The sequence below is a fragment of the Eptatretus burgeri genome, chromosome 11 (assembly GCF_056783735.1).
Source record: "Eptatretus burgeri isolate ZD-2024b chromosome 11, Ebu_testis_v1, whole genome shotgun sequence".
NCBI classification, from domain to species: Eukaryota; Metazoa; Chordata; class Myxini; order Myxiniformes; family Myxinidae; genus Eptatretus; species Eptatretus burgeri.
Window position 1 is genome coordinate 100497425 of NC_140971.1, and position 12288 is coordinate 100509712.

General features: G+C 48.5%; 1 protein-coding gene across 4 annotated transcripts in view; it reads left to right on the plus strand.

Moving 5' to 3' along the window:
* Positions 1–12288, plus strand: part of LOC147017768 (chromodomain Y-like protein 2) — an 88960-nt gene that overhangs the window by 3046 nt on the left and 73626 nt on the right. For 3 of the 4 annotated variants that reach the window (XM_085847671.1, XM_085847667.1, XM_085847668.1), the window contains exon 2: positions 11396–12017. In XM_085847671.1, coding sequence (XP_085703797.1) covers positions 11396–12017 — 622 coding nt within the window. Of the gene's footprint in view, positions 1–529; positions 551–11395; positions 12018–12288 lie in introns of those variants that run through there. The other variant, XM_085847670.1, reaches the window with a different exon arrangement.

Sequence of the window (12288 nt, forward strand, 5' to 3'; positions counted from 1 at the left end):
ACAACAAGTCCTCAGCAACATCTCCACAAACAACAATAACAACAACAACAAGGAACACTGCGCTGGAATACGTGGGTACGGGAACACTGCGCTGGAATACGTGGGTACGGGAACACTGCGCTGGAATACGTGGGTACGGGAACACTGCACTGGAATACGTGGGTACGGGAACACGGCACTGGAATACGTGGGTACGGGAACACTGCACTGGAATACGTGGGTACGGGAACACTGCGCTGGAATACGTGGGTACGGGAACACGGCACTGGAATACGTGGGTACGGGAACACTGCGCTGTACAGGGTGGGGACTTGTAATACCCTTCCCCACCTGGAAGTGCTACTCAATACACATTTCCATAGAGAATTTGTGCCACCCCCATCTCTTTACCCCCCCCCACCTCCAAGGCCACGACAAAGATAAAACACCCCAATACATTAATTGGGGTCTTGCTGATCCTGTGCAGCAAGTCTGGATGCAATTGGTCCAGAACTGCAGGAGGAGTAGCGCAACAAACAAACAAACAACCAACACTGGTCTGTGAATGAAAGTAAGTATCCACATGGAAGGAAGCGACATTCTCTTTTGGGTATTCAACCCGTACCATAACAAAAACAAAATTGTCATCTGATTTTACACACCACAAAACACACTGAGGCGATGACGTCACGTTGGCATGACGACGTGCGGCCTGGTTTTACACTCTCGTAGAATATGTCCGCCATAGCCTGGAAAGATGGAACAGTGTTTTGTTCCAGATTGTAATCACTAATGGGAGAGTCATACCTGCAGCATTTATCATTTTCCCCAAGTGTTAAAACAATGATGGTTTGAACAAATAAGGTGATTTATCGCTGTTATTCTTCATCTTTGTCTCTTCCTGTGTTGTCATCCTTCATTAACACATGTAAATGGCGTTTTCCCACATTCTTTTTTCAGCACCTTGGCATTTGCTCATAATTTTACATACAATCTTTGATCAACTTCAAAATCAAACACAACAACTTTTTTAATTTCTAGTAATAAATACACATTTTTGGTCTGTTGGGGTCAGGTCAGGTCAGGTATGGGAGCTTGCAACAGAGCAGCGTGTTGCTGCGTCCACTTTCCGCCAGTACTCCAGGGGCCTCCGTCTGGCCATCCCCCAGGCAGATGCCAGGCCCATTCCCATCTCCTTGAGATGCCGATCAACCTGCTGCAACCATGAGGCACGTGGTGGGCCCATTCGCCTCCTCCAATCACGAGGCTCCCTCACTGAGAGAATCTGATGAGCAGGATCAGTGTCAGGAAAATGAGCCACATGCCCACACAGCCGCAGTTGACGCTCACAGACTATACGGGTCACAAATCTCATCCGTGTCTCTCTCAGCAACTGCTCGTTGGACACAGTCTGATCAGCGATAGCCAAGGATTCCCCAAAGAGACCTGGGACCAAAGGAGTTGAGTCTTCGTCTCAGATGCCTGGTCAGAGTCCAAGTCTCACATCTGTAGAGCAAGACTGGAAGTAGCAAGCACTTCAAGACTCGGACTTTTGTCCTCCTGCACAGGTCCCGACAGTGCCACACCTCTTGAGCCATTGAATCCATGACTCCCAGACCCAACACAGACGTCGATTAACTTTTGGCTCACAACATGTGGAGACATGAATATCACTGCCAAGGTAAGTGAATCTCTCTGTGACATCCGCATCCTCACCACAAATGGGTACAGACAAGATAGCAGCATCCAAGATGTCACTGGAAGCCTGGATCTTAGTTTTGATCCAGGAAACCCGTAATCCCAGTGGCTACGACTCCTCATTCAGTGCCTCGGGAGCCCCCATAAGGATATCCGGTGTCTCTGGAAAGATGACTGAATCATCTGTGAAATCAAGGTCAGAGATATTGACATTCCAAAACAATGCACCACAACTTGATCTCTCTGACATCCTCCCCAAAATCCATTCCACACAAATGCTGAAAAGTATGGGGCCAATACACACCCCTGGTGAACTCCAGTAACAACTGGAAATACGTCAGATGGTACCAGCACATCTCACAGCACTCTCAGTACCAGAGTAGAGTTCAGACATCAGATTTATCAGTTTTGGTGGCGAAGGCCCACGAAGGCCAAGAATCCTCCAGAGGGCATCCCAATTCACTGAATCGAACGCTTTACAGAGATCAACATAGGCTGCAGCAAGCCCCTGCCAAAACTCTCGTCTGCGTTCAGTGAGGAACCGAAGGGCAAGGATGCGGTCAATCGTTGACCTCTTTGGTGTAAAGGTTGACTGCTCTGGGCTCAAGCAAATGGTGGCGAAACCTCTCAATAATTATCCGAGCAATGACCTTGCCCGATACTGAGAGCAGCATCACCCCTCGATAGCTGTTGCAGTCCTGGCGATCACCCTTTCCTTTCCAGAGAGGGACAACAAGGCCACTCTTCCAGTCGGTTGGGATGATAACTGTGTTCTCGACAGAGCACAGAACTGCCTGCAATGACACGAGTACAGCATTTCCTCCAGCCTTACGAAGTTCAACGTGGATGCCACATGTCCCAGGAGCTTTGCCCGCTTTCAACTGGTTCACTGCAGCCTGTGTTTCCACAAACTAAGGTAGCCAGTGTTCCACACTGCAGCCTGTGTTTACAGTTGATTGGAGGGTCAGCAAAAGGGGTAGTTACACCATTGAAATCCAACTCAACAGCTGGTGGGTCAGCTTGGTACAGCTGCTCAAAATAACTGGCCCAGTGGGCCTTCACTTCAGACTCCTCTGTCAAGATCTCACCACCCACCACTTTAACTGCAGTCCACCAAGGGACGGGCTTGGAGGGATGCAATTCCCGAAATTCCTCCGGAAGCACGATGAGGATCACTTGACCACATGTGATGCTGTACCCCTTCACAGATTCCTCCCACATAGGCATCCTTATCCCCCCTCAGCGCATGTACAGTTTAACACCTCAACTCTCTCAACAGCTCAGCTCTGCCATTAAACCTGGCCCTGCAGTTATGGTCAATTGTATGCAGTGTCCCATAGGAGACAAAGTTATTCTCCACCTGGCGGTGGCTTCCAAGACATTCACCTTCAAGATGGTGGTTTTGAAGGGACTCCACAACTCTTCAGGATTCCCCAAAACACCCAGACGCCCCCCCCCCCAAAAAAAAATCCACACTCAGCCTGTTGGCAAACTCCTCAGCTACCCTCTCATCCTTCAGATTACCAACATCCAGCCTCGACTGGGATGCTGCCATTCTCCCAGATTTAAGTTGAAACTTCAGAGTTGCTACAACAAGCCTGTGGTCGGTATTGAGGAACTGAGCTCTCCGGTAGACCCTGCAGTTTTGGATCATCCTCCAGCGACCATCAATGAGCACATGGTCAATCTCCTTTGCCACACCACCAGCGTTGGAATACCAAGTCCAGCGATGAGCCTGCGGGCGCTGAAACCATGAACCAGCCACCCTAAGTCCATGACTTCTTGCAAAGTCAAGGAACTTAGTGCTATTCTGGTGCACAGTTCCAGATTCATGGGAACCAACACGTATCTCATAACCATCCCAATGTTTTACCTAACCCAAACACCCATTTTTCACTCGTGTACTCCCTTGGAGTTCCCTTCGTGTGCATACAAGGTTTCATGCTGCTATGTTTCATGCTTTTGGAGTTATGGAGGAGAGACACTCACTGCTTTATTGACTGACACAGACTGACATTTATTAGTACAGATAGATACGAGTGCGGTAGCCATGCAATGCACGGAAGGGGGTTGGACAGCCGCTTCGTGAAGGACTTGTGCAAAAAAACTTCCTGAAGCCGACCCCAACAGAAGTAAGGTGGGTAATATTTCTATGACATCACAATGATGAATCTACAAATGCCGAATCCACCAATGTCACCGGTGGAAACCTCACATTTTGTCATGATTCTCCTTTAAAACTCAATTCAGTGGCAGATTCAGGATTTTAGGTTGGGGGTGTGCAACAAATTTGCGTTCCATTGAAAAATATGATTTTGATGAGCAGAGTGAGGGGGAACATTTTTTTTTTGTGGGTGTTTCTTTTTTGTCAAATTCTAAATTGATTGGGAGAAGGCTGATTGGTCTGTAGTTGCATGGATCTATTTTTGTACCTCTTTATGCAGAGCGGTAATGTTTTGCTAATTTACAAGCAGATGACCTTGAGTAAATGAGAGGGTGAATGGAACATAGAGAGGGTGAGCAAAAGCAGCAGAGCAGGTTTTTAGGACACCTGGGCTGATGCCGTCTGGACCGGTTCCAGAATCAGAGTCGAGGTTTGACAGCAAACTCTCCACCTTGTCAGGAAAAAAAAGGACACGGAGTCCAGGGACAGCTGGGTAAGGTGGGTACAGAAAGCGATGGGTTTAGGACACAAGATTTAGAAGCAAACACGGAGTTTAGGAATTCAGCCTTTTCACGTGCAGTGTCAGCTGTGCAGCCCTTTTGAGGTAAGGGAGGGGATGGAGGGTGAACATACACCAGAAATAGACTTACCAAGACGCCACCAGGATTTGGAGGAGGGAGAGAGGTTTGAGAGTTCAGACTTGAGATGAGAGAAATGTTGTTTCCTCGCTCTCCTCAGAGTAGACACACACTTGATCCAAGCTTTGTGGAAGGAACTGAGATTGTCTTAAGTCGGGTTTGCCTTCCATAAGGCGAAGACTTGTTTTGGGACAACTGCCTCTCCACAAGCTTCAGTGTAGCATGGTGGGAGGAAGGGTTGGATAAATGAAGATTACATGGAATAGATCTGTGCATGAGAGAGAGCAAATTTCTTTGAAAAAATTCCCAGGATGAGTTGATGTCAAAGGAAGTAGAGATGGGAGACCAGTCTACAAGTTTGATGGCTGAAGTCCTTGCCAGTCGGCCTGAGTGAAATGCCAGACTCGACGGCACCGATGTGGTTCTCTAATCGCAGCCAGAGAGATGACCACTTTAACAAGCATGTGGTTTGGATGTGGTTAACCGATTGGAGCCGCAGAAGAACAGCAGCAGATGTTTTCTGGGAACATCAGCAGCAGATGTCACAAGGTGGTCCAACACGTGGAACATGTCTTTCAACCCTGACAAATCTCACACTCTCACTATGTCTCTCCGAAAGGACTGTTTAGAAAACCACCCAATCCACTTTCTCAACAAACCTCTTGAAGACGTCCTTTCATTCAAGCTTCTGGGTCTCACTATCTGCCATGACCTTTCCTGAGAAAACCACATTTCCAACCTGGTCTTCAGGGCCAGTCGCCGACTGGGAATCCTCCATCATGCAAAGTCTTTCCTTGACACACCTGATGTCTTGACCACATACAAAGATTTCGTCCGCAGCCTGATGGAGTACCGCTCTCCCCTCTGGGCCGGTGCTCCCACCTCTTACCTTTCTCAGCTTCACGCTGTGGAAACCAGGGCATTTTGGATTATTGGTATTGTGGTGGCAGTTTTGGCCACCTTGAGACAGAAAACTTTCAGTTCAGTTTAAGCTGTTTATTCAGTAACAATTTCAAGACAAGACTTGTGCACAAGGAAGTTTAACCTGGAGGCGATGTTGCAACCAGAAACCTAACTATACGTGGTGTACAACGAGTATATATATGTGATCCCTCTGGGGCGTGGTTCATACATCAAAGGAAATTAACTGAAAAAACGAGAGGCCTTTTGGAAAAACAACAGATGGAACTTTGTAAGGTTAAAAATCACAAACGCAGGATGAAAAACGGTCTTTTATCGGAACTTGCTCCAGATTGCTCAGGTGAGAGGAGAAAAGAATATGTGATTTCTTGCGCTGGCCATCTGGCCAGAAAACAGATAAGGTTTATCAAGGTTTTTTTACGACGACTGAGGAATGTGCACAATTACCTCCCGATTGGCTTTCCCAGAATATATTTATTAAATTATTTGTCAAAGCACCAACTAAAGCTAATTGGCATTTTACTTCATTATAAATTCAATTAACAATTCAGTTTCCCACAGTTTCTCCCACGATGAGGCTGAGTCTTTGGGTCTCTCACTCTCTCACCGCGGGCAGGTCGGTGGTCTTTCTCTCTTCTGCCTTCTCCTCTCTGTCCTCGCCCCCCCTCCCGGCTCTAACAAATATGTCCCTCCATATTTCCGCAGGGCGCTCGAGGTCCGCCAGCAACCCTCTTCTGGTAAAACTACCAAAATCCCGAATCGCTACTCACCTTCACTCTTTCATTCCTCTTCTTTCCCGTCTTTGGAACAAACTCCCACACACTCTTCAAGCGCACCCTTCCATCCAGGTCTTCAAAGCAGCTGTTCACCACCATCTCTGATCATCCCCCATCCAAAATCTTGATCTTTACTACCCCCGATAATCCACCCCAAACCCACCTCCTTCAAATTCCATTTTCCTTCCTGAAAGCCACCGTCGTACCATCTTGTTTACTCCATGTATCCCACCCAATTCCTCTCCCTTCCACAGATCTCCTATTGTCTCTGTTCCCCACTATTTTGTGCTTTCCTGTGCCACCCCTCTTGTCTCCTGCTTTGTTGTATGTTCCTGTGTCTTCGCTCTTACACGAGCCTCGACTTGGTATAAAAAAACCAACAAACTATTCAGCCTGGTGGAGATATGCATTCTACCGAGCGCTGTTCCGTTTCGCCAAGTGTCACTCTGAGTGATGGTTGTTGTTGTTGTTGTTTTCATTTGTCCGTCTGTCTGTGAGCGAGATATCTCAACTATTGGACAGATTATGCCAAAACTTGGTGGACGTGTTGGATAGGTGACAAAACAAGCTGTGTCTATTTTGTTAAGGTCCAGATTCATATCCGGTCCGTCAGTGGGATACAAAACGTAAACTGTTCAGCCTTGTTGGGGTATCCACTCCGCCGAGTGCCATTCTAGTTTGCAGATGTAAATATGCCAAAGCTAATCAAATAAGAGACAGAAGAGGCCCATTACCGTTGCATAGCAACCACTTCTGGTGTAATCTCCATTGTCTTGCGTCACAAGACCCACAGTGAGTTGATTGAGGCTGCACTGACGGGTCTTCATTCAGAGATATTTTCGTTTATGTCCATTTTTTTTCTGACCGTTTTGTGATTTTATTTTTTCTTCCTGAGATATTCCTTTTGAGTTTTGCATCATAATGAAAATTTCAGCTTTCCACCACTCTTCTACTATAAGTGTGTGTGCGTGTGCGTGTGTGTGTGTGTGTGTGTGTGTGTGTGTGTGTGTGTGTGTGTGTGTGTGTGTGTGTGTGTGTGTGTGTGTGTGTGTGTGTGTGTCAGTCATGCTTTTTGGGTCTATTACGTACGTCTTTTAATTAATTATCTACTTTTGGAATGTACCTTTTGACTCTTTAGACTGACTGCTCAGACCCCTTTCGACCTTTGAAGACCCTTAAAACCACCAAGACCCTAAAGACCTCTTATTATTATATGGGTTCCAAAGCTTCCAGGCTGTAGAAAAATAAATGGGACAATGACTTTTGCTTCTCTTCCTTATACAGTGATGCTCATGATGATTTGTGTAAGTTCTGTATTACCTTTATACCTGTCCTTGTGTCAGGTCAGGTTCGATCTGTGACCTGCTACAGGTACCATGTAAACCTGTACTAACCTGTTCCATGGTCGGGTTGTCGGCGACTAAACCGTCTCCCCCACCAGGTTTTCTGGTGAGGAGGGTGTTTGGATATGGACACCCAGCAGGATTAAAAACAAAACCTGTCAAAGGGCGGAGGAGCTCCTTGTGAGCCAACGGCCATCCATATCTAGTGCCCAACTGTGTCTGCGGACGTCCTCCTGCAGTTGGGTCACTTCTTATTAGGAGGTTGGTGACAGGATTTGCACTCCGGCCACCGTAAAACGCTTCATTCCGCAAAACGCAAAAACGCAAAAAAATCTGAAAACCCACTCCGTGGGAGTACCTCCTGTGCAGCTTCCCTTCGCAGGGCAGCTCACCGGATGACGGGATTGGGGCAAAGCCTTCGGGACCCCCAATCGTTGATAGGAGGGAAACCACGGGGTAACATCCCTGGGTCAGATTGCGGGAGAGTGTGTCGGAGTGGTGCTGAGGTGTCGTCCACCAGATGGCGGTCTCCTTGGGTTAACCTGAGGCGGTCCCTTCGGGTGGGTGCCTGGAATGTCCTATCCCTAAGAGAGGATGATCACCTGTCTCTGTTATCATCTGAGCTCAAGCGTTTGGACATCGGGATTGCAGCTCTCTCTGAGGTTCGGAGACCGGATTGCGGCGAGATAATGGTGGGTGGTTACACCTACTATTGGTCTGGTCGCTCTGATGGTTACCATACCCAAGGAGTTGCTGTAGCTGTGTCCAATAAGCTGACCCCAATGATAATTGAGGTAACACCGGTCAACAAGCGTATTATGAGATTAAGGATTCGTCACTCCTTAGGTGTCATTTCCCTGGTCTCTGTTTATGCTCCGACTGAGGCGAGTGATCTCACCGTGAAGGATGCATTCTACGCCACACTCGAGTCTGTGGTTGATCAGTGCCCCAGACGAGATACACTTCTAGTCTTGGGGGATTTCAATGCATCGACTGGAACTGATAGGGACGGTTATGAGGTGTGTGTGTTGGTCCCCATGGGTCAGGAACTATGAACCAGAATGGCACCAAGTTCCTTGACTTTGCAAGAAGTCATGGACTTAGGGTGGCTGGTTCATGGTTTCAGCGCCCACAAGCCCATCGCTGGACTTGGTATTCCAACGCTGGCGGTGTGGCAAAGGAGATTGACCATGTCCTCATTGACGGTCGTTGGAGGATGATCCAGAACTGCAGGGTCTACCGGAGTGCTCAGTTCCTCAATACTGACCACAGGCTTGTTGTAGCAACTCTAAAGCTGCACCTTAAATCCTGGAGAATGGTACCATCCCAGCCAAGGCTGGATGTTGCCAAGCTCAGGGATGAGAGAGTAGCTGAGGAGTTTGCGAACAGGCTGAGTGGACACTTGGGGGAGTCTGGGTGCTTTGGGGGGTCCTGAAGAGTTGTGGAGCACCTTCAAGACCACCGTCCTTGATGTTGCCGGTGGATGCCTTGGGCTCACCGCAGGGCAAAGAAGAATTTTGTCTCTCAAGGGACACTGGATACCATTGACCAGAGTCGCAGGGGCCAGGCTGAATGGCAGAGCTGAGCTGTTCAGGGAGCTGAGGCGTAAAACTGTACGTGCACTGAGGGTGGACAAGGGAGGCCTATGTGCGAGGAATCTGTGAGGGGGTAGAGCATCACCTGTGGACAGGTGATTCTCGTCCGCTTACAGGGGAATCGCGTATTACGTTCATCCAAGCCCATCCCTCGGAGCACTGCAGTTAGAGCAGAGAGTGGTAGGCTCTTGACAGAGGAGTCTGAAGTGAAGGCCCGCTGGGCCGGTTACTTTGAGCGGTTGTACCAGGCTGATCCCCCAACTGTCGAGTTGGACGTCAAGGGTGTTACAGTCCCTGTTGCTGACCCTCGAATCAACTGTGGTCCACCTACGCTTGTGGAAACACGGGCTGCGGTGAACCAGTTGAAACGGGGCAAAGCTCCAGGGATCTGTGGCATCCATGCCGAACTTCTCAAGGCTGGTGGAAATGCTGCACTCGTGTCGTTGCATGCAGTTTTGTGCTCTGCCTGGAACACAGGCATCATCCCAACTGACTGGAAGAGGGGTCTTGTTGTCCCTCTCTGGAAAGGGAAGGGTGATCGCCAAGACTGCAACAACTACCGAGGGGTGACGCTGCTCTCAGTGCCGGGCAAGGTCTTTGCTCGGATAATTCTCGATAGGGTTCGCCACCATCTGCTTGAGCACCAGCGTCCAGAGCAGTCAGGCTTTACACCAAAGAGGTCAACGATTGACCGTATCCTTGCACTTCGTGTCCTCACCGAACGCAGACGAGAGTTTCGGCAGGGGCTGCTTGCAGCCTATGTTGATCTCTGTAAAGCGTTCGATTCAGTGAATCGGGATGTCCTCTGGAGGATTCTTGGTCTTCGTGGGGTGCCACCAAAACTGATCGATCTGATGTCTGAACTCTACTCTGGTACTGAGAGTGCTGTGAAGTGTGGTGGTACCATCTCTGACTTATTTCCAGTTGTTACTGGAGTTCGTCAGGGATGTGTACTTGCCCCCACACTTTTCAGCACTTGTATGGACTGGATTCTAGGGAGGATGTCGGAGAGATCAAGTTGCGGTGCGTCATTTGGGAATGTCAAAATCTAGGACCTTGACTTTGCAGATGATGCAGTCATCTTTGCGGAGACTTTAGACATCCTCTTGGGGGCCCTCGAGGTGCTGAATGAGGAGTCTGAGCCGTTGGGATTACGGGTTTCTTGGGTCAAAACTAAGATCCAGGCTTTCGGTGACATCTTGGATGCTGCTGTCCTGTCTGTGTCTGTTTGTGGTGAGGATGTTGAGGTCGTGGAGAGATTCACTTACCTTGGCAGTGATATTCATGTCTCTGCTGGCTGCGAGTCAGAGGTCAATAGACGTCTGGGTCGGGCCTGGGGAGTCATGGATTCACTGGATCATGGGGTGTGGCGCTGCCGGTACCTGTGTGGGAGGACGAAAGTCCGAGTCTTCAGGTCCTTGGTACTTCCAGTCTTGCTCTATGGGTGCGAGACTTGGACTCTGACCAAGGATCTGAGATGGAGACTTAATTCCTTTGGTACCAGGTCTCTTCGGAGAATCCTTGGCTATCGCTGGTCGGATTTTGTGTCCAACGAGCGGTTGCTGAGAGAGACTCGGATGAGATTTGTTACCTGCATAGTCCGTGAGCGTCAGTTGCGGCTGTATGGACATGTGGCTCGTTTTCCTGACTCTGATCCTGCTCACCAGATTCTCTCAGCGAGGGAGTCTCATGAGTGGAGGAGGCCAGTGGGTCGACCACGTTCCTCATGGTTGCAACAGGTTGACCATCATCTCAAGGAGATGGGGATGGGCCTGGCATCTGCCTGGGGGATGGCCAGACGGAGGCCCCTGGAGTACCGGCGGAAAGTGGACGCAGCGACGTGCTGTTCTGGCACATGCTCCCATACCTGACCTGACCTTGGTTGCTGTTATTGAAGTCGTTATATTGGACATCGTCGTCGGCTTTGTGGTTTCATATTGAACTCGTTTTAATCCAAATACTTGTTGTGAACCATATCACTCTGGGGCAGTTTGGAACTCTGTTTCTTGGAAACAAACTTCCATTTATTTGGAAAGCATTTGCGGGAGTGAAAGAGTTATTACCCGAACATTTTTCAATATCACCACCGTGGTCCTGAACCTTTCCTCTTGTGTCAATCCTGGGGTGAGAATGGCGTTTGGAATCTGTTAATGGAGAAATATATCTCGATGCAACGACGTGTGAAAATATTTAAGGCAGGAATACACAAATGTTTGAGTTTGATTGCAGTTATTCTTTAAAAATGATGGTGATTCTTGATCTTGGGTGAATGTCTGTGTAGGTGGAGAGAATCGTGGACAAGCGGACAACACGGAAGGGTCATATCGAGTATCTGGTGCACTGGAGTGGGTTCCAGAGTGATGAGGATACCTGGGAACCTGAGCATAACCTTGTCAACTGTGCAGACTTTGTGCACAACTTTGAGAAGAGGAGAAAGGAGATTGGACATTCAAATGGCACAGCACGGGTTAGAGCCAAACAGATGCCACAACCAAGGCCCCACTTTCCAACACGGAATAGCAACCAAATGCCAGTGTCTTATAACGCTGCGGTACCATCTCGCACGAATGAACAATCAGATGGTCAACATAGGACTCCCTTCACCTTCAGGGTGGGAAACAAACAGCTTGACTTGATGCAGTCGGACATGAAAGTTTTAATGCCCAAGTTGAGAGATGAAACTATATTTCCATCTTCAGGTGGTGTGCATCTTTGTGAGGAGGGGGTTAATGCTGAAGAAAATGTCAACCAACATTCAATAAACCTCTCACAAACCAACAGCTTTGTTCTTGTTCCGAGCCTTGGAAAAGCAAGGATGGGTTCGGACGTGCCATTACACATCAACACCAGTTCAGCCATCCCAACCTCTCAAACTATGGATCTACTTGCAGCAGGGAAAGAAGGTGAGGTCTTCAGAAGTCTTTTTCTTTCGTATGCCGCACAAGGCTGTGGGGTAGCATCATTGGTTGAGGGCGTGGCTGTGCCACTGATACAGTGACCCTCTCGAGGTTAGGGCAGGAATTGAGAATTTATTCAGGATGCCGGTGACAACTCGCCAAGTCTTCATGAAGGACACCTTTGGATCTTTAATGTCCATGAAGGATTGTCTGCAGATAGGATCTTCACAAATGTGTTGCTAATTGAGTTAAGCTATGCAGTGAAATGCAGTTATCC